The sequence below is a fragment of the Camelina sativa genome, chromosome 14 (assembly GCF_030686135.1).
Source record: "Camelina sativa cultivar CO46 ecotype springtype chromosome 14, ASM3068613v1".
NCBI classification, from domain to species: domain Eukaryota; kingdom Viridiplantae; phylum Streptophyta; class Magnoliopsida; order Brassicales; family Brassicaceae; genus Camelina; species Camelina sativa.
Window position 1 is genome coordinate 2,100,657 of NC_141893.1, and position 22,389 is coordinate 2,123,045.

The 22,389-nt window shown below is 39.3% G+C and overlaps 4 protein-coding genes and 1 pseudogene across 5 annotated transcripts; 2 read left to right on the forward strand and 3 right to left on the reverse strand.

Moving 5' to 3' along the window:
- Positions 1-343: 343 nt before the first annotated feature.
- On the reverse strand, positions 344-7,064 carry LOC104739086 (SNF2 domain-containing protein CLASSY 3-like). The gene is made up of 4 exons (XM_019235367.2): positions 5,401-7,064; positions 2,773-5,279; positions 2,544-2,690; positions 344-2,456 (listed from the first exon to the last, which is right to left on the reverse strand). Exons 2-4 carry the CDS (start codon positions 5,260-5,262, stop codon positions 519-521), a joined length of 4,575 nt encoding a protein of 1,524 aa, XP_019090912.2. The 5' UTR covers positions 5,263-5,279; positions 5,401-7,064; the 3' UTR covers positions 344-518.
- A 170-nt stretch (positions 7,065-7,234) lies between these two features.
- LOC104739087 (synaptotagmin-5) lies at positions 7,235-11,450 on the forward strand. Its single transcript, XM_087483025.1, has 13 exons — positions 7,235-7,551; positions 7,656-7,758; positions 7,914-7,966; positions 8,078-8,198; positions 8,604-8,725; positions 8,888-8,989; positions 9,241-9,315; positions 9,593-9,672; positions 9,908-10,058; positions 10,131-10,361; positions 10,463-10,741; positions 10,832-10,945; positions 11,053-11,450. The coding sequence occupies exons 1-13, from the start codon at positions 7,447-7,449 to the stop codon at positions 11,197-11,199; spliced, it is 1,683 nt and encodes a 560-aa protein (XP_087339151.1). The 5' UTR covers positions 7,235-7,446; the 3' UTR covers positions 11,200-11,450.
- Positions 11,451-11,670: 220 nt separating this feature from the next.
- LOC104739088 (oil body-associated protein 1A-like) lies at positions 11,671-12,882 on the forward strand. The gene is made up of 3 exons (XM_010459337.3): positions 11,671-11,905; positions 12,073-12,476; positions 12,569-12,882. The coding sequence occupies exons 1-3, from the start codon at positions 11,760-11,762 to the stop codon at positions 12,742-12,744; spliced, it is 726 nt and encodes a 241-aa protein (XP_010457639.1). The 5' UTR covers positions 11,671-11,759; the 3' UTR covers positions 12,745-12,882.
- Positions 12,883-12,976: 94 nt separating this feature from the next.
- On the reverse strand, positions 12,977-18,039 carry LOC104739089 (protein transport protein SEC23 B). Its single transcript, XM_087483024.1, has 12 exons — positions 17,079-18,039; positions 16,801-16,974; positions 16,129-16,290; positions 15,785-15,927; positions 15,555-15,630; positions 15,293-15,465; positions 15,133-15,214; positions 14,567-14,644; positions 14,140-14,301; positions 13,796-14,059; positions 13,607-13,711; positions 12,977-13,491 (listed from the first exon to the last, which is right to left on the reverse strand). Exons 1-12 carry the CDS (start codon positions 17,853-17,855, stop codon positions 13,345-13,347), a joined length of 2,343 nt encoding a protein of 780 aa, XP_087339150.1. The 5' UTR covers positions 17,856-18,039; the 3' UTR covers positions 12,977-13,344.
- A 594-nt stretch (positions 18,040-18,633) lies between these two features.
- Positions 18,634-20,202, reverse strand: LOC104739090 (UDP-glycosyltransferase 75B1 pseudogene; annotated as a pseudogene). Its single transcript, XR_015579535.1, has one exon. The product of XR_015579535.1 is annotated as a UDP-glycosyltransferase 75B1 pseudogene (transcript).
- Between the last annotated feature and the right edge of the window lie 2,187 nt (positions 20,203-22,389).

Consider the following 22,389-nt stretch of genomic DNA (forward strand, 5'->3'; position numbering starts at 1 on the left):
ACGTTCTTGTACAAGCCGGTTCAATTAACCGGTCCGGTTCAATCAACTGGCCCGACCCGGTTAGGGTTTAAGTAGCCTCTAAACTTACAAAATCTCTTTCCATCTCTATTTCTCAAGCTTTTGTGCAAGGCATCAAAGTGGGTTCGGAAAAGCTTTGATTGTTTAAGATTATATAACCTTGATGCAGTTTTACTGTAACTAGAGAATGTGGGCTCTGTATTTGAAAGAAGCATTGGAAGGGACCTCTCTCCTTTGCTGCATTGCTCTGTTTCATATGAGTAAGCGGAACCAAGATTCGAATGTTAACAGATACAGTCTCGGTTATAAATCAGGGGTCCAACTCTTTGCAAGCATGAGACATTTTACTATATAAGAAAGAGTTCATACAAAAGCCAAGGTTTTTTTTTTAGATCCCTAAATGTTTCCCACAAAAGCATAACACAAGTCTTGAAAATATGAAATAGCATATGATATTATTATAAGGGAAGAGATTAAACCAAGAGTTTTTTGGTGATGACTCATGGCATAAGTATGTTGAAACCTTCAACTAAATCTGCTTCCTTCGGTTGGATTATGAGATTGTCAAACATATCCCCAAGCTTCGAACGCTGCACCATAGTGTCCAATACTTTATCCTCTGTCACAGCTTCAGCAATCTTCTCCTTTCCTTTGTCAGGTCTCGACGAGCATGCAAACACTAGCTCCGAGATTCTATCCTTCTGTGCTTGTTTGCAGTACTTTGGCCCCTCAGGAGTTCCTTTTGCAACCAAGTGATATGTGTAAACAATCCTCTGCTGACCGATCCTATAAGCACGGCTTATAGCTTGTCTTTCGACTGCCGGATTCCACACAACATCCAAAAGAATCACCCTTGACGCTCCTACCAGACTGATCCCTTCAGAGCAGGCTTTTGTTGAAGCTAAGAACACTTTTGCCTTGGATTTTGGATCATTGAATTCGTTGATCAAGGTTTGTCTTTGTTTTTGCTCGAGCTTGCCATGCATGTACAACACTTCCTCCCCTGGATTCCAGTTGAAACGAGAGACCAGATGTTTCATGATCAGTTTCAATGGGTCTATGTATTGGCTGAAGACCAACACTTTCTCCTTTATCACCTCGCATAACTCAACGAACTCCATGAGGAATCTCGTTTTCACACTTTGCTTTGGATCGAGTCTTACCTTCTTAAGCTGTGCAAGCAAAGCCTCGTCGATGGACAAACGTTCCTTCTCAGAGAGTTTGCAGCGAGAGACTAGAGAAGGATGGACTGAGACCAGAGACAGCTTGTGTTCTGTTTCAAACACGTTTTTTGTTTTCCGGTTGTGAGTGACTTCAATGGATTCTAGGACTCTCTTCTGCAGCTCAGGTGGGTTTAACACCACAACGCATTCTCTCAAACCAGGGAGGCTCCTTTGAAGAATGCTTCCTTTATGGACATGCACAAATGGAAGCATAACAGCCTTCAACTCTTCGATCCCACGGTTGTTGATTTCGTTCCCCAAAGCTCTTTTTCCTCTTTTAGTTACAGTCATCCCACTCTTCTTGAGTGTGGATGTGAGCTTCTCCAGATATTTAGGTCTTGCGAGTCCCAGAACATTGCACAGCTCCTGGAAGTTGTTCTGAAAAGGAGTTCCAGAAAGCAAGATACGTTTCTGTGTTTCCACTTTAGATAGTGTTTTCCAGATACAACTTCTCTGGTTTCTAGGCGTGTGTGCCTCATCAAGAACCAGCAGTCCAGGCCTTCCCATAAGTATCTCTCTGATATCGTTTAATTCTTTGTCTGGTTTCACTTCTCTCACCATCTTTGTCTTTTTGTCCTCGTCTTTAACTCCTGCAAGCTTCTCATAGAGGTTGTAGCTGATCCCGAGTATGCTCTTTGCTTTTATCCAAGAGTATATTTTCACCATCCTTATCTCATTATTGGTTCTAGCAGTGGCATTCTTCTGCATCAAAAGTCCTAGCGCCGCTGAGCTCTCTTTTCCAGTAAACTCCAAACTGCTGAGATTATGAAAGGGAATGCTTATGTTCCATTTCTTAAACTCCTCTGCCCACGTGAGAAGCAAGCTTGCAGGAGCAATGATCACTGGTTTGCAATCTGAGAAGCATGCTAGGTAGGCTTGCAGGAAAATGATGGTCAGGCGAGTTTTTCCTGTCCCGGGAGCGTGTGACATGATGCATCCTCCGGTTTCTTCGCTATTCTCAAAGTCCTTAAGCTCGTTCAACATGATTGTACCAGCTAAGTTCCTCCAAATAAACTCAAAACCTTCTTGCTGGTGAGGATACATTTGAGATTTGACCCCTGGGATCTTATCCCAAACGGTTCCTTCAGAAGAAACACAATCCTCATGTAAGCTGTTCGTGTTAGGAGCTTCAAACCCAAGTTTCCCAAGGATGTTGCTATTTTCTTCCTCGTCAAATCTATCAAATCTTCTCCTTTCCCTTGTGATCTTCTCTCCCTACACAAAGAAGCATACATTAGAGTTACCATCAAACCTTTTAGTTCAGACTTTCACACATTTTACTGAATATTCCAAATTTCTTACCCACTCAGATTCATCCATGCTTCGGATTTCTCTCTGCACAAAGCCGCAGTTCATACACTTCAAACCAACCTCAAGATCAAGAACCAGATTGTGATTCCCTTTTTTACATTGTGCTGCTGGAGTTTCATCAATTAATATTTCTTCCATCTGCGAAAATTTCATGTCAGAATTACTTTGTTCTTAAACAAAAGGAGATAAATATACCGTTTTGAAGAAAACAAGAAATTACATTTGAAGGAAGCTCGTTGCTGACGTCGTTAGATTTACTGCAAAATGCTAGTTCTTCCCACAGCATCTGTAACTCTAATTCTGACTCAGAAATCTCAGGTGGTGATGGAGGTTCCAGCATACCAAATCTCTCTATCAATGGTGGTGGCCTAATGATTAGAAGTCCATCATCATCATATTTTCTTTGATCATCCTCTCCTTGTTCTTGAGACTGGTCTTCAGGTGAAGAAACTAGTTCTTCTGCTTCTTCATATCCTTCGTCTAATTGACCTTTATCCCTAACAGAGTTCACAAGCAGCCTGAAAAGATCAACTTCTCTATGGTTTCCATTTAGCACTCTCCAATCCGAGTTGTTATTAGTCTTGATTTCTTTGTCTTTTAGAGAAGGATCAGATTCATATCCAGATTTATCTGCAGAGCTGATAGAAGAATCAGACTGATTATCAATTGGTTCATTAGCCGAAAGAGACTTATTTAATCCCCCTACAACTGCAACTGCAGGTATCACCGACCCCAACCTGTTGATGGCTTGGACCTCTTTTGCTTTCTCTGAATTCTGGAAATCAGGTCTTGATGGTTTTTCAAGTGCTTGCACCTCTTTTGCTTTTACTGAACTGAGAATTTCATGTCTGTATGTAGATGGCCTTTCAGGTGCTTGTACCTCTTTAGCTTTCTCTGAAGCGAAAACTTCAGGCCTGGATGTGGATGGATTCTCAAGTGTTTTCACTTCTTTTCCTGTCTCTGGATTCTCCAACTCAAGTCTGGATAGTTTCTGAGGTGATTTCCCAGAGTTGAAGGAAATAGAATCTTCATACTTTGATGCAATAGTAGAAGCAAAGTTGTTCACATCCTCAATTTCATCTCTTAATGCAAGTGGTCTCATGAAAGAGCTGTGAGATTCAGGGACTCCTGTGTTCTCTTTGCCACAGTGAGTACAAGTGAACACCGGGTTGCTTGGCTGCTTTATTACTATTTCAACTACTTTATCTCGTTCTTCTTCTTTTTCTTCTTCTCGATGGTTTAATCTCCGAATCTTCTTGTCCTCTTTTCTAGGGTTGGTTAAGCAAGAACCAGACCTCTTGTACCTTACCAAAGGCTTCCTTTCCGCTATAGAGACATTCCTGACTGGTAGACTGACCTTTAAGAAATCATCATCATCTGTATTATCTCTAACCACCTCCTTTAAATTGAATTCACCGTCACTCGAGGAAGAAGATGAAGATGAGGACGATAATGATGATGATGCTGCTGATGATGATGATGATGAAGATGGATCCTCCGAAGACAGGGAGTGGACTGTTATATCATCTTTGGTGTTATTGTCTGCACTCTCTGCATTTTCTTCTTCATCTCCCTCAGTTTCACTTGTGCTATTACCATCACTGAGAGATTCTACGATTCTGCTAGTGTCCTCAAAAAGCTTCTTCTTGGCTGAAGCTCTGGCTCCAATTTCCGACTCAGAATCTGAAAGAATCTCTATTTCACCAGGGACTGGTTTTACAACAACCAAACCTCTAGTCTCAGGGGAACACATATCCGTCACACGTATGTTCTGTTCAGACACCTCTCTTAACTTAGAAGAGCTCGGAACTGATATCCCAACATCCAAATTTGTAATCTCAGGAGAAAACTTCTCATTCACACATGTGTGCTGTTCAGACACATCTCTTAACTTGGAGGAGCTCGTACCTGGTTTCTCCACATCCAAAACTCTAATCTCAGGGGAACACTTCTCCTCCACACATGTGTTCTGTTCAGACACATCTCTTAACTTAGAGGAGCTCGGACCTGATTTCTCTACATCAAAATCTCTAATCTCAGGGGAACACTTCTCCTTCACACATGTGTTCTGTTCAGACACATCTCTTAACTTAGGGGAACTCGGACCTGATTTCTCCACATCCATATCTCCAATCTCAGGGAAACACTTCTCCTTCACACATGTGTTCGGTTCAGACAAATCTCTTAACTTAGAGGAGCTCGGACCTGATTTCTCCACATTCAAATCTCCAATCTCAGGGGAACACTTCTCCTTTACACATGTGTTCTGTTCAGACACATCTCTGAACCCAAAAGAGCTAGGAACTGAGTTCTTCCCCACATCCAAATCACTACCCCTAAAAGAAGTCTCTTTCACAGACGTGTGCTGTTCAGACCCATCTCTGAACTTAGAGTAGGAGCTAGGACCTGATTTCTCCATATTCAGATCCCTAATAATCCTAGAGAAACTCTCCTTCACAGAGTTGTTCTGAACAGACCCGGCCCTTAAACCAGCAGAGTACCTGTCATTTTCTTGAACAGGAGGAGGAACAAGGTTTTGGTAAGTAGGTGTGATGTCCTCAACGTCAGAATCGGGGTCTTTTCTTCTTCTCGGCCTTCGTTTCTTTGGAGGAGATATCACAGGAGCTTCTACCTCCATCTTCTTCCGCTTATTAACCACCTGAAGACGCTGCCTGCTCCGGGACTTAACTCTCTTCCCAATCCACTCCATTAGGGCAAAACAAAGAACTGAAAAAGACACACAGGATTGAGAGAAAAGACTGTAAGAAACCCTAGCGAAGACAAGATTATGAGTCTGAGAAAGAAAAAGAAAAAATCTGTAAAGAAACAGAGAGAGAAGAGTAAGAACCTTGGACAAGAAAAACGAGTCTTCCTCAAAGGATTTGAGATCAAATGGGTTGAGGAGATGATGATGAAGTGTAATGACTGTATCTAAGACTTTTTGAGAATTTTGAGTAGACTAGTTTCAGAAGATGGGACAGAAGAGAGTGATGGGCGGAGGGAGAAAGGGTCATGAGGAAAGCGTGATGCCAAAGCCAAAGCATGCTATTTCAGGACTACTCATACCGCCAAAACTTTGACCCAAAAACGTACTGTATGTAGTAATTTCCACACACACTCTCTCTCTCTCTGCTTTATTTTTGCTCAGTTTTCTTACGTTTTCCACAAACCAGCTCATTAATCAGTTTCCATTTCAAGCTTTATTTTTTTCTACTTTTTCTTTTCTTTTCCTCCTCTAAATTACTTTTTGACCACTCAGAAAATTATGAGTCAGAACCTAAAACGTCACTCTGCAGTTGCAAGACAAACCAATGTGTAATAAATGTCTTACAGCTTCTAATTTCTTTAAATGTTATTTTCCATTTGTCTTTTTGTATAAAAGCAATTTCATCTCTCAATTCTCTTTAACACCACAATATCAGGATATAATAAAGCTAAATAACATCATCACAATAGAGAGTAGGAGTCTGCAAAGTCATTAATATTATAGGAGAATGGGTTCACGCAAAAGTGATCTTGGAACTTGGTCATTTTACATCCCTAAAACAAAGTTCTAAATTTGAAGAAGGATAACTTTTACACCAACAAAGCTTTGGTGCCTACCTTTAATCTAATCATAGTAATGACCATCACCATCACATCCTATGAGAATTTGAGCAGATTAGGAAAAATAAAGTTAAAGTGTGTCTAATACGTCAAAGATAACAACTTGCTAAAGGGACCATTGCATTGATCTCCTAAATAAATTCATTTGGTTTTTTGTTTTTTTTCTGTGGAAAGCTAGTATGAAATTAAATAACAAGGGTATTGTAATTAGAACTTATTAGTAGCACACACTGTATGATCTAAAACTGAATAACAAAATAAAGAGAAATAACTTTTGATTAACCATCCACTGTAATTGTAACAAAGCCGCATTGGTTCTTTTCTATAAATATAGCAGTGAAAGATTCAAAACCTGAGAGCTTCTTCATGAGTTGGGTTCGTCCTTCATGAGCCATCTTAAGCCCGTAACATTGCCTCGATGAGCCATAACCATCTCTCAAACCAATCCATCTACACAAAGTATCAACTGTTAAAGAGTCTCCCGCAAGAACATACCAAGATCTTTGACAAGGCAAAGTGTTCTTCCAAAAACGGAATGGTCAAACACATTAAGTCAAACAAAGATGGTAACATCTTTTAAAAAACTCTGTTCTCGTTTACCAAACCCTGGGGAATGCAAAGCCGAATCTTTTGTCATTAAGATTATGTTATTGGGCCTGCTTCTTCGTCTTTTCTTCTCCAAAGTTACCACCTTTACTTGTCAGGATTCCTCAACTACTGATGATGACACAATCAAAAGCTGCAATCTTTACATCACTCTCTCGTCGAAATCTCAAGCCACAAGAACTCGACTTCCCATGGAGAGAGAGATCATCCAATTGTACGAGAGTAATCGCAGGCAACCCTCCTTATCACTTCAGATCCGCCGGAGCTCCGGAGACGATGTTCAACTCAACCACCGTCTTTATCCTTTTTTTTTAATGTCCAAATCTCAAATCTCACCGATTACGTATTTTCCAATTAAAATGACGTGTCAAGGTTTTATTGGTGATAAACGATAGCATAACCTTTTCGTCTGCGTCGGTAAAGCGACCTCTTTGGAAAATGTATTATTATAGCCTTTTTACTCAAAAAAAGACCCTTTTTTTTTTTTCGCTTTCTTAGAAAACAAAAAACAGATTGATTACAAAAAAAACTATACATCTCTCTCTATCTCACTCGGTGGGTTTAGCTCGCGAAACTGAATCTGGTGGTGTGATCTTTTTTTTTTTTTTTTTGGGTACTCTGATTAGTCAGTACGGACATTGCAAATTATTTTGCGAAATCTGAGCGACAAAGAAAAAAAAAAATGGGGTTCATAGTCGGAATTGTAATCGGACTCGTTGTCGGAATCGCTATCATCATCGGTTTTGTCAAGTTGGAGAATTCTCGATCCAAGCTTCGCTCTCAACTTGTGAGAGAGACCCTCCCTCCCCAACTCAATCAAATTGGCTTTTTTTTTATTTTTTAACTCGATTTTGGTCAGCTCATGGAGATTTTTTGTATCTTGTTAATCAGGCGAATACGGTGGCTGCTTTTGCGAGGATGACTGTTGAGGATTCGAGGAAGCTTTTGCCTCCTGAGTTTTATCCTTCCTGGGTTGTCTTCTCCGAGCGTCAGAAGTTGAGTTCCTACCTTCCTTCCTTTTTTTCTGTTTGCGTAATTTATTAATGATGTGTTTGCTTATCTTTCTCCTTTTGTGAATTGTTAGACACGAAAGTTGTAAAATTTGGTCATATACTTGGGGACTGATTCTTGTTTTAATTAATTTACTTCAGTTGACTTGGCTCAACCATCACTTGACAAAGATCTGGCCTTATGTTGATGAGGTATCTTTTGTTGTTGTCAGTTAGAGACATGTTATTTGTATTATGAATGAAGATATTGTTTTTGATTTGAGGGTTTTTTTGTCTTCTGTTTCTTGATTCATCGGTGTTTAGGCAGCCTCTGATCTTATAAGAGCATCCGTCGAGCCTGTTCTCGAGCAATATCGACCTGCCGTAGTGGCCTCCTTGACATTTTCTAAGCTTACTCTCGGTACTGTGGCGCCTCAGTTTACAGGTATAGTTTTGTTCATCTCTGTTTTGTTATGTAAAAATTTGTGTTGTGATTTAATTGCAATTGATTCATGTTAGGTTTGCGGTAGAATCCCTGAATTTTTCAGTTTAGTTGAGTACACAGAAATCTTGAGCTTACGTAGTTAGTCAAGAACTTTACTTTTACGTGTCTCCCACCTTTAAACCTACTTTTCTGTGATATCATTGAGATCATGTCAAAGGGGAAATTTTCAATTGAATAAATGAATGAGAAGTGGAATTAACTTCGACTCAAAAAGTAATAGCAGCAGTATCTTTCTTTACATTTCTGTGGATTGTGTATTAAAGTCTGCAAAAAGAGGAGCCATCTTCTCCAACGATCATTTTGCTGTTTCTTAAGAGTCTACTTGTGCCCCTTGATGTTCGTTAGGTGTTTCCATTATCGACGGTGATAAAAATGGAGTGACCATGGAACTTGATATGCAGTGGGATGGAAATCCAAATATTGTACTTGGCATCAAGACCCTAGTTGGTGTATCTCTTCCAGTTCAGGTACAGTATATGTGCCTCATGCTTTCTCTTGACTGCTTACTTCTATATACTGTGAGATTTGATGTTTGAGATCTGATTTTACACCATATGATTATTTTTAATCTTTCTATTTTGACCAATGATAAGCTGACTACAACTGATTTCGTATTCTCTGTTTTCTAGGTGAAAAATATTGGATTCACTGGTGTTTTCAGGCTGATTTTTAGGCCACTAGTTGATGAGTTTCCTTGCTTTGGAGCTGTCAGTGTTTCTCTGAGAGAAAAGGTTGGTGCCCTCTGAAGCTATGCAAGCTGTAGCTGTAATTGGCTAAGAGTGTCCACAATTTTTTTACTTTTGCTTAATCTTGTTGCATCCTTGTGTTTACCGGCATGTGTGTGCTTGATTGAATAAAGCTGTGATGACACAAAATCTTCGACTAGTTATGATCAGTTTTGTCTGTTGTTTTGCTTATACGTCGACTAGCTATGATCAGTTTTGTCTGTTGTTTTGCTTATACGTCCAATTCTGTACTGCAGAAAAAATTGGACTTCACCCTTAAGGTTGTTGGAGGGGACATTTCAGCAATTCCTGGACTTTCTGAAGCTATCGAGGTTTGGCTTACACTTTTTATTCCTATTGTCTACTTTTTTTTCTTCAGAATAGTATTTCACTTGTTACTAAATGAACACATTTTCAACTGAGAATTTCGTGCGTTCTTATCTGGAAACTAATATGTGTTTCAATATCCAACTATCTTTGTCCTTGTTCTGTCACCACTAAATTTATTTTCTTGATGCCAAATCTTTATGTCATTCTGGAGCTTAAGAGAAAGGAACTATCAAAATGGTTTCAAGTCTTGACACTTACCTGTGAGTTGATATGTAACAGGAAACAATTCGGGATGCCGTGGAGGATTCTATCACATGGCCTGTTCGGAAGGTCATCCCAATTATGCCTGGTGATTATAGGTACACCTCAGATTAAATACATAAACTTGAATTGTTGATATACTGTTTAAAGTTTTTATAGAGGGTTTAAACCCTTACTTCAGTGCAGGATATGCCCAACTTTCTTTCTTTTTTTTTTGTTTTGGACTTCTGACTATGGTGTTATAGCACTATGAAAGTGTCAGTGCAAAATGATGGTGCTTGTCTTTCTGGTTTGGGATTTCTATTATAGCCTTTTTTCTGTTTCTTTTCTCAGCGATCTGGAGCTAAAGCCTGTTGGAACATTGGAGGTGAAGCTTGTGCAAGCAAAGAACTTGACCAACAAAGATCTAGTTGGAAAATCGGACCCCTTTGCTAAAATGTTTATACGTCCTTTGCGAGAAAAGACTAAGAGAAGCAAGACAATTGTAAGTAGTCTAGTAGTTCTCTTTTTATGCTAAACTTGCCAGACTGATCTGATTTATATATATTCCCGTCAGAATAATGACCTGAATCCCATCTGGAATGAGCATTTTGAATTTGTCGTCGAAGATGCGTCAACTCAACATTTAGTGGTCAGAATATACGATGACGAGGGAATACAGGCATCTGAGCTAATTGGTTGTGCCCAAATCCGGCTTTGTGAACTTGAACCTGGTAAAGTTAAGGACGTCTGGTTGAAGCTAGTCAAAGATTTGGAGATCCAGAGAGATACTAAGAACCGTGGAGAGGTTAGATCAGCTATCTAGACCGTCGTAACCTAGAAATGCTTTGATTTTTGTATCTGTGGAGGCTAATGAATACTCGTTCTCGTTGATTATCTGTAATTTAGGTTCACCTTGAGCTACTTTACATCCCTTATGGTTCGGGAAATGGCATCGTAAATCCCTTTGTCACTTCATCGATGACGTCCTTAGAGAGGGTGCTCAAGAATGATACGACAGATGAAGAAAACGCATCAAGCCGTAAAAGAAAAGATGTCATTATAAGAGGAGTGCTCTCTGTGACAGTGATATCTGCAGAAGAGATACCAATACAAGATCTGATGGGGAAAGCTGATCCATATGTTGTTCTCTCGATGAAAAAATCAGGTGCCAAGAGCAAAACTCGGGTAAGACCTCTCATTTATAGCATCAAAGAGTCATCCATGTTATTGATGTTTCGTCCTCGTATCTAACTAATGGTAAATTTGCTTCACCAGGTCGTCAATGACAGCTTGAACCCGGTTTGGAACCAGACTTTTGATTTTGTAGTTGAAGACGGGTTACACGATATGCTAGTCCTTGAAGTCTGGGACCACGACACCTTTGGAAAGGTAAAACCAAACCGCAACTACTGGTTTTTTTCTTGCTTGGTTTATTACTTATCGTGTTGTCAGTGGACATGGGAAAATGAAAAATTGTGGCTTTACTTTGTGGGCAGGACTACATTGGGAGATGCATCTTGACGTTGACAAGGGTTATAATGGAAGAGGAATACAAAGACTGGTACCCATTAGACGAGTCCAAAGCGGGCAAGCTTCAGTTGCATCTTAAGTGGATGGCTCAGTCAATTTATCGCGATTCCTAAGCTTAAACAGAAGATTCTCAACTTCGAATGTACATTTTGTCTAGTAGCCTCAAAAAGATTTGTTTTGTCAAACAGAGGAGACTCGAACAGAGAGAGACGAGTCTCCATGTAGCCCTGAAGCTATGGACTCGAATATGAGTTTTCCTCCTTTTCCGAAAACCCTAGACAATATTTGTGTTACTTTGCTTCATAAGGGGTTTGGTTTCGCGTGTATCACAATCCTTATTAATTTCCCACCTTTTACCATTAAATCTTGTGTACACGTAATCGCCATATTTGTCTACACCAAATTTGCTTTCACTGTAATAATCAGCTTCTGAATCTGTCGACACATACTAACATTATGACTAATTCTTTACATTATCCCAAACTATGAAGCCAGATAAGCCACGCACACTCGGTGACACCTTCAATGTTTGCCATGTGTCTTAGTCCATGCACATGTCTACTTCTTTATATTAAGACGAGACCTAATACAAAGCATCGTCTCTTGTTCTCACTTGCTGCTAGTTATAATCAGACAGAATTTGCAGAGAAAAGAAAATTAACTGATTGGTGTAATGGAGAAGGCAGTTCATTTATCTACCAAAAATGGACCGAAGGTCCCAGGAGAGCCAACGAAGACTGGAACCTCCATGGTTGACACCGCAGCTTCAGCCGTACAAAGCTTTGCTCCGATTAACCAAATCCACCAACATCTTTGCGCGTACGCTTCTGAAATCGTTAATCCTTCTTTTCATTTAACAATTATTTTCGCAAAAGAATTCAACCTATGTGAACAACGTGTGGAGTACATGCATTAGATGTAGTGCCTATTTGACATGAGTTTGTGTAGTAGATCAGTAACATCATATGTTTTTGCCTTTGTTGTAGGTTTCATTTTTATGCATATGACATGACGCGACAAGTGGAGGCCCACCATTTCTGCGGTCACATCAATGAGGACATGCGTCAGTGTCTGATCTACGACGGTCCTGATGCCAACGCTCGTCTGATCGGTTTGGAGTACATTGTAACAGAGAAGCTCTTTATGACATTACCTGATGATGAGAAGAAGCTTTGGCACACTCACGAGTGGGAAGTTAAAGGAGGCTTCTTGTTCATGCCCGGTGTTCCCGAAGCAATTCAACGCCAAGATCTCGAAAAAGTCGCTAAGACTTATGGGAAAGTCTACCATTTCTGGCAAGTGGATTTGGGGCATCAGCTCCCCATTGGCTTGCCTAATATCATGATGGCCGTAACTCGAGACGGTCAACTTTATCCGGAAATGATCAAGGGTGAGTTACGTTGGTCATTTATGGATCTATTTATTTCTTTGATTTGAAAATCCATGAAACTTATAACAAACATTATGAATGAATGTTTGCAGAGACGGAAAAGCAGTTTGGAGTATCGATGGATAAGGAGAGAGAGTCAAGGGCTTATATGAAGGGACCAGACCATGGGATCCATCCGTTGGCAAATGGAGGAGGCAAAGGGCTGACGTTGGAGGTGCGAGAGGTTGACATAAAGCCGGTCGAGTCTGTTCCAAGAGTCTTTGTCTAAGTTGGTTAAATATAGCAAACTTGAGAAATAATAAATAAAGTAGCTACCGACCTTTGCTTTTGTTAATATAGCTCTCGGTCATGTGTATATGTTGTAAAAGACTCTTGAACTAGTATATGAGCGTCTGGTTGTTTTAAATTTCTCTCGTGTTCACATGACTCCTAAGGTTCTTATTTGGGTGAACATCATATTAACCGAACTTTTAACGACATCGTTAAAAACCTACGAGTAGTTGTGTAATAACAGAGAGAACTAAATAATTAGAACAATATCTTCAGCTACAATCTTAAAAGAAAAGAAAAGAAAAATAATACAAGTGACCAAATGAAACTACAAAATTTGTTGAATCACTATGACAAACAAAAACCTCACTGAAAAGAAAGAAAACAGAAGCGTAGTCTGTTAATGAGTGTGTATAAAAAAGCTAAGACACTTGAGGCATTCGGGTGAGCGATGACTGCATCTTTCTTTATTTGTATTTGTCTCATGCCGTCTGTAAATTATGTTTTGCAGCGAACACTCAGAACGAAAAATACCAAAAGCAAATCTTCAACCGAAGTGGGGGGGGGGGGGGGGGGGGGGAGAGAGACCTCTGTGTTCTTAAGATTGAACAGCCAATTTCTGAAGATGTTGGAAGAAGACTTGGAGACTCACATCATCCGTGAAGATTATATCGGAACCTTCATTCATCTCGCTCGCATTGTTGTATGTAGCTGACGGATTTAACTTCGCTAACAGAAACCTTGCCTGTCCATTATTGCCGTACGCATTACAAAACGTCAGTAAAAGCTAGCAACCCCAGTGTTCCACAGTTACAAAATTCCACTACAAATTCAGAGATGAAAAGGGTTAAAACACTAACCTGGGATCCATGTTGATCACATACAACTAATCTCGGTACAGGGAAACGGTCACGAATGATCATCTGAGCATCTTCTTGAGGGGCTTCCAAAAGTTGTGCAAATGCCTTAACAAATAAAGGGATCAAATGAGACATGTAAGGCTAATATTCCTGAATATTATGGTCAATTGCAACTTGCATCGTCATTACCTGGTGGTCGGGATGATTTTGATAGCCCATGTTGCGCCACTGTGCAATACTCATTCCATGGAAAATAACGACACTAATGTAAGAATCCAACAGGAGGATACGGTCTACACCAATGGAAGCAACATCCAACAATGCAGGTTGAGGGAGTGAGTTAAACGAATAAGTTGTTAGAGATGGCTGAATCATAACAGCTGCGTTTGAAATATTTTCTCGGTTCAATAGCATGCGGTTGTAGGCAGTTTCGTCTGGACTATTGTTGAACACCTGATGATATCACCAGAAAGACATTTAAAGATGGAAGACCGTTATTACAGAGATGACAGCTTCTCATATGTCATACTTACCTGCACAAACTGTGACCGTCGGAGATTAAATGTAAACTGAGGGAATAGTGAAAAGTTTGGATTTAGAGTAAATGAAGCAGGATCATCCTTCCGGTAATCACCAAATTTAGAACAAAGACGAATAAGATTCCGGTCCAGCCATCGCGTAGCATCAAAACCCTCCTACGAAATAAATAATTTAGTGGTCATTTATAAATCTGATAATCAAAGATAAAGTCCGAGTTAAACAATGGTTAAGAGAGTTCCTAATCAAAGAATCAAAATCCTAATATAAAAAAACGTTTCACGTTCCAACATACAAACCATCTTTCTCTTCGTTTTCCCCAAGATGATATATAAGAACTAGCAAAAATGCAAATCAACAGAAGGCACCAAAGAATTGGGATTCAACAATCTAACTTTGAAAGTGACTCAATATAATATTCACCTCTGTTTCCATTTTCAAGGAAGCTAATCTGGCCACAACCACAGCAGCAGTTTCTTGATCAAAACCTTGCACCAATTCCTGCAGACACAATACTTCTCATTAGCATCCATGTCCACAACTCCACGTACAAAGAAGAAAAGATGCAAGTTAAGACCATAAGAGTACGTCCGAAGCAAAAAAAAAAAAAAAAAAATGAACTGGAATACGAACATGCAAGACCAAGACCAATTGGGACACAGAAATCTAAAGAAACTCCAAATTGATGAAGCCCTAGTTGTAACCGAAGCACTAGTGTTAATACACAAGGAAATGACTTTTCTTACCACAACCAAACTGTCCACACCCACTCGGCCAGACAGATCATGTTCCCAATGTAATACTCACACCGACCATTTAAATAGCTTAACAAGTGTTTCTAAAAGGCAAAATAAACAAAGACAAAAATACAAAGGCAATGGACCAGGACAATTCGACCATTCTAGAGGAAGGAAACACACCCGAACTGATTTTAGAACCCATAATGCAGTAGCAGAATGCAAGAATTTTCAGAACGTGAAAATACTAACCTCTGTACTAATAGCAGTATCTACCCATTGTCTGGTAACAGTAGTAACTCGCTGTAGTGGTTTACCTTTGGGATTTTGATAGCTGCAATTATATATGTAAGATCAAATTTCTACTATTTAGATGAACATGCACAAACCCAAAATTGCATGAAGAGAATACCTTGTCAAAAATTGTAGATATAGCTGGTTATTTACACCTCCAGGAGTACTTGATTGATCACTAGAAGAAAGATCAAAGAAGACTGTCAAACAAGTACTTTTGTCGAGGCCACACATCTTCCAAACTGTAGTATTCCCCTCCCCAATAACTGTATCAGCAACGCTTGGGCCTTTCTGCAGTTGTTCCCAAAAAAGCATAACTGCTAAGCTATCTACCATAATTTAAAGACAAAAAGATAAACTTCTGTAAGAATAGCTTCAACCTTTTGCAATGACGCGCAAGGTCCAATAATCCCTTGGATTTTTACGTCCTTTGAACAGATGACCTCAAGTGTACCACTGAAATGATAGGTTGAAAAACGAGTGGAATGTCACTAACTGAAAATAACTTTGATGCAATATAAGCGGCAAATATTATGCTTAGAAAAACTCGATTTGCATGCATGGACAAATGAAATAGCAAGAAGAACAGTAGTCTGTAGCAACAACTCACTTGAAACAAAGGCCGAGAGACTGTTCGCCATCTTCAAATACTCGCTTAAAGGAATCCTTGAATACAGAATGGCCAAAACTTTCTGATAAAACAACAAGTCCTCCAGTTCTTTCAACCGCAGCTTTCATTTCAGCAACACCAACCTAACATTTAAACACACAGAAAATATGATAATCATCCGAATTGAAGTAAATTTTAACAGAATTTAATGTCTCTGCTGAGAATAGTTAGAGCGTGCACAACAAGGAAGTTAATCAAAATAATCTTCTTCTCCAATATAGAAACTTTGTAGCAGATAAGATATTACCTTAACATGATCATAACATACAGGGAAAATAAATTACCTGATCAAGTGCGGATGCAAAAAGGTCCAGAACATGTCCTTGGTTAACCAATTGGTTAGCGAGAGCATCATAAAATTTCTCTGCTTTCTTATAAAAGGGAGCTGCATCTTTATCGAGATCTTTGTGTGAACGCAAAGGTTCTGATAGATCCTTTGACACAATCTGCAGAAGCCAGAGGAAATACTAACTCAGAAGACGAACTTTGTATCAGAGGCCAAATATGAAATAACTAAGTAACAAGGAAAATTTGAAGTGTGCTCTGCTCCTAAACACTTTTCTTATTACTATACTTGCAAGACAAATGGTCATATAATACGGAGATGCATAACCCACACGTAGCTCAGCACAAGATGAAGAGAAAATTCATCATAGATCAAGATTACAGCCTAACAGACTTGCAATGCAAAATTCAAACTAGCTTAAGCAACAAACTAGTCATCCTATAGCATATACATCTCATCTTCTCCTAACTATCATGGCCAACTGTCACCATAACCATTACAACAGTTTTTTTTTTTGGCCAAACCATTACAACAGTTTATAGATGAAAGTTACACCAGACAATATCATAACGAACAATTTCATCGTTAAAAAGCTAATGTTTCCCCCAATTTCCTCAAGCAAACTGTAACAGCAACTATAGAGAGAAGGGGATTAAACAAATGAAGTTACCGTGCCTGGCCCCTCAGAACATGGTCCTCCAATTAAAGCAACGATTCTAGCACCAGTTCCAGGAAAACAAGCTCCAAGAAGTCCAGTGGCTACACTCAAAGCCACTCCCGTGCACCGGGACTGACGACGTCCAGCCTGGATAGGCCACTGATCCGTCTGTAGCTCATCCAACAGCTACACTCCCAAAATTTATTTATCATCATCAGCTTTGATTACATCATGCAATATCAAAAATCAATCAGTATAAGAAGAAAAGCTAAAAACTTTATAAAACTGACCGAATCAACGGTGAATTCACACTCGGACGCTGGCAGCAAGAATCTATTAACACCAGAATTGCCAGAACTGTCCCTCCCCATTGGAAACCCACCAACAGGGGTTCGCCTGCCAGAAGCACCAAGCCCCAACTGGTCCAAAATCTGATCTTTGGAGATCTCCTTATCTCCCCTAAAGACATAAACTTTAGTCAAATCAGAGAACCCCAACTCGTGAACATGCGCCTGCGTCCCAAACGAGACAAACCCAACAAGAGCATTCTCCGGAAGCAACCCGATCGCCTGCTTGAGCGCAGATTTCGCGTCCTCAAACTCCTCCTCGATCATACACGTATCCAAAACAAAAACAAACACGGAATGCGAAGGCTGTGAAGAAACAGCACCACTCTGATCAAAATTCCCAACACCGGTAGGCTGAGAAGGGTTAGGCAGAGTGTATTCAACCGTAGTGTACTGCGGATACAGCTCACAAGGGAGATTAGTCTCAGACATAACATGGTAGTGAGGAGGGAAGTGATTACGCTGGAAACAAATAGGGCAGATCCAGATCTTAGCGGAGAAATCAACACGGGCAAAAGGGTTAAGAGCAGCGGTACAAGAGCGGCAACGAAGAGGAGCATAACCAACAGATTGAATATCACGGTGGTAACGGATCGGAGAGATACAAGCAGCGACAGGGATCACACACTTGCTTGCTTCAACCTTGGTACGAGGCCAAAAGTTCCACGGCATACGAACTCCATCGATTCCTTCGGGATCCATAGTCGCCATCTCTGACATGGTTTTAAATAAAGGATCCAAGGAAGAATTACGCCGGAATTGGATTGGAAAGTTTGTTCCTTTTGGATTCTGAATTGTTTTTTTTTTTTTTTTTTTTCTGATCGTACAGTTTCAGAAGAATCAAGGCAGAGACGAGAAGAAACTGTGGGGGAAGGGATCTCTCTCTAATAACATTAATTCCTTTTTAGGGTTATAAAACAAAAGGAACAGTAATTAATGTCAAATTGTTAGATTAACTTTTATTATTTGGTTTTGGCAAAATCAACTTATGTTTAACATTGACCAAATCTTCTAATATAAATATAGTACTATTTACTGTATATATCTTGACAAAAAAAAAAATTTGAAATCGTTAATTACTATATATTGGGCTAATTGCCTAATTATCCCAAACAAATATATGAAGTTATTAAAGTTTAAGAAATTTTATAATGATGTTTAATTTTAGAAAAATGTGACATCACTTGCCCAATCCCAACCTTCTTTTCTTTACCAGTCTTTTTCTTTGTCAGAGTAGTTTTTTCGCAGAAAAAATATTTTATCATTTTATTTTGTATTGATCTCCGGTTAGAAGAAACTACATGCTTTGCACAAAATAAAGCTAACAAATTACATGCAACAAAGTTTTAACAGGGATCACAATATATTCACATTACTATTTTAGGGGTGGTAATACAATATATGCTTCATTGAATCAAGCAAGGTGCGCATAATTTGTAAACTCAAAATATACACGAGTAACCTACAACATGAATCTGTGCAAGACACGTTGTGAGCATTTTTAGTTTGACGATAAACACATATTAAATTGAAGTTGCGAAATCTATATTATATGGACTGTTATACCAACGAAGATATATTGATTTGTTATTACATTGGTAAAATAGCCTCCTCTATTTCACACAACCTACAGAGTCGTCTCCACAAAAGCCTTTATGTTCTTATCCGAGGATCCTCCTTCTCCACCCGCTTCAATCGCTAAACGCTTCCATTTCTCTGTGTTTTCCTTCAGCTTCTCAGCTCTCTCCCCCATCACTGCTTCCAAACACCACCTTATCTCTCCTCTCTCGACCAAACCTTCCGATTTCTCTCTTACCCTCACACCTGTCCTCCATGATTCCTCCAGTAGCTTTGCATTCGTCGGCTGATCTGACCACATCGGAAACGCCACCACTGGAACGCCAAGAACCAAACTCTCCAGCGTCGAGCTCCACCCACAGTGAGTCACAAAACAACCTACGGCTCGGTGTCTTAAAACCTCTATCTGCGAACACCACGACACAATCATCCCAACCTCTTCAAGTTCGTGTCTAAAACCAGCTATCTTCTCAATATCTGTCTCTTCTTCTCCTTCTATTTTCGCTACTCTGTTGAGTTTATCAGTTATAACCCACAAAAAGGGCCGTTTGCATTCTATAAGCGCTCTAGCCAGCTCCTCTATCTGTTTCTTGGACAACTCAACCATTGTTCCAAAAGAAACGTAAATAACAGAGGACTCTGTTTTCGAGTCTAGCCAGAGTGTATAACTACTACCTTGATCTTTAACTGACTTGGTGGTGCTTCCTGAGAAAACCTCCGTGGGAAGTAAAGGACCAACCGCCACCATTGCGATGTTCGGGTAAGCCGTTAAGGCCTCTGGCTCCAGCGAATCGAAAGTGTTGATGAGAATTTTAGGGTTGGCTTCTTCTTTGAGAGATTCCATCAATTCTTGAAACGATGCGTATGCGGCTTTGTTTGTGTTGGAAGGTGTGAGGAAAGAAGGAAGATCTCGGGTTCCCAGAGAAGAAAGATTCGGTAACTCGAAAACGGACTTGTTTCCCATGAAGTGGTTGTAATAGATGTCGAAAACCAAAGCGGGTTGGATCCAGAGAAGGGCACAAGGAATTTGATATCTACGTGCTACTTTTGGAGCCCAATTGAGAAGAATCGTGTAGATCAAGCAAGTCACAGGAGAGTCTCCGTTCCGGTTAGCTTCGATAAAATCCGACAAGAATTTATCGCCGTTATGTTCGAGGTTTAGCAACCGGTTCTGGACGTCGTCGATATTGGAGATGACTCCGTCGTCGTAGCCATCGGAGAAGGTAAGAAAAGTGAGATTACCACGAGGCTTCATGTCGTCGTGGTTGGCGGAGATGCACGTGACGAAAGTGACTCGTGCGTTGGTGGTTCGGATGAGATGGCGAACGAAGCATAGAGATGGGTTCACGTGACCTCGAGCAGGGAGTGTTACAAGTAAAACGTGGGGCTCAGACATATCTTGATTGATAACTAATAGAAGACACAATTCGATTTCTCCCACATTGAAAAAAAAAAAACCCTGTGTGTTGGCTTAATGGCTTTGATCCATGACATTATTTATGCGATGAACTACTGATTGCCAAGATAAAAAGAAAAAGAAAAAGTGAATGCCAAAAGTAAAAAAATATACTATTTCAAAGACTTTTTTTGTTTATTGGGTCCACATGCGTCAATATATTTATTCCAAAGTATATTTTCCTTAATTATTTCAAGTATCATTCTTGTTTTAATTACTTTTTGTTACAATTTCTAGTATCATTTTATACCACCAACAAGATAGTATTGGTCTATTGGATGTATATGATTAATTTCATCGCTTACCAACGACAGAAGAACGGTGAACAATATCTTAACCGGTTTATGAAATGTGTGGTTCGTTTGTAGGTCACGTGACCTCGGTTGGACTAACAAACAAATCCCTTTCGTCTGTTCTGAAAACTCAAATCTCATGTATTCAAAGAGAGATCAACGTTTCTATTTGCCTGCTCCTGGAGGCAACTACCTGTGCTCTTGGGATCTCCACTTCGATAGCGATCCTAAGTTCAATGAGTTGGTGTTTCCGAACCTCGCCCTGAGTTGCCACAGTCCGGGTGGGAGCTGCTGAATTCTTGTTTTAAGGAGGACCATTGGGTGGAGTCACCTTCTGGCCAAAGTTTCTTAATCAAATGGTAACGAGTGTAACATATAGACAGAAATTAACATTACTGTAATAATTAAGCACCTTAATTAAGTTCATTGTAAAAGAAATGAGCTTATTATACACACATTGAATAGGGGGAATATGCCCTATAATTAAAGTAGGCAGTTATAGAGCTGTGGCCGAAAGCCAAAAAAGATTGGTGAGAAACTGAAACCCTCTCGCCATAAAGGAGGTTTCTCGACAACGTAACCGAGACGACGTCACTAGTCACTACTATGAAGGGTGGTTGCGTTATTGCAAAATGACATGAATCGACTCCAAACTCAAATATCAAACCAATCAATCTCAGAGTCGATTCAATATCCTCCGATTGATCTTCCCAGATTCAATCTCTTCCGCTTCGGATCTCTTACGACCGCAATCTCCACTGATTCTATAGCAACGTTTGCTTCCTCTCCTTCTTTTGTCAATTCTGGACTTCGATCGAGAGAGAAAACAATGAAAATATTCGATGTCTGGAAGAAAAAAGAAAAAAAATCTACTTTTCTTTTTTTTTGTTGGCCAACGAATACACGACACGCATGGGCTCTTATTCCATAAACGAGTCTACTTTGCTTAATTTTTTTGTTTATTCAAACTTTGCTTAACTAATTAAGCCTCTAAATATTCAGGACTAACCAATTCTTTTGTTTTTCGTCTCGGAATTATATAGTAGCATGGCTACGAGTCCGTTATATCAAAACCTTGTACATAATCAAGAAAGATGTCGCCAGAATAGGAAAAAGGAATATCTCCTCTAAACTTCCAAAAATTAGCCAAATATCAGGACTAACAAAAGAACTAGACTTTAATAATTAGTTTCTTAACTGTTTGCATTGTAGTATATGTTTACTTGTCATTGTAGCATATGTTTACTAGAAAATCGAGCAAACTTGAGAGCTATGTATGTTGGTTTTTTTTTTGGGAATCAAATGATCCTTTATTTTGTTACTAGAGAAAATAGAGCAAACTTAATTCTCTATTGACCTTTCTATTTGTCATGGCTGAGTTTGAGATATTCTTTTATACTTAAAAAAAAAAAAAAAAAAAAACTTTTAGAGAGCTTATAAATAAGAGAAAATGAAAGGGGTAAGAGGAAGATGTCGAATAAATTAAATATTATCATCGAAGAAAGAGGATACTCATTTTCAATTTCTCCTAATGTCCACTGGAATATGCAATACAAACAGAGAGTGTACATGTTCTATAAGGGTTGAATTATTGTTTATGATTTATAAGAAAGTGGTTTTTTTCTTTTAGTTTTGTAACCAAAAAAAAAAATGAAGAAGAAAGAAGATGATGTTGACGGGAGAAAGAGCAAGAATTGAACTGTACTGCACAATAATAATGTTTTTACGTTTACAAAATTGGAGGCCCTTTAATAAAAGTAATTAATAGTCAATGCATCAGATGAGACGCTTTGATTTCTCTAAATAAATAAGGTATTCAAATGAAGTAAATATATCTTGATACAATTGCTTTTAAGACTCTAAATTGTTTTCATATCTCTATTTGCATTATTGTACATCGTAAATATTGGAAACTACAATAGGGCCG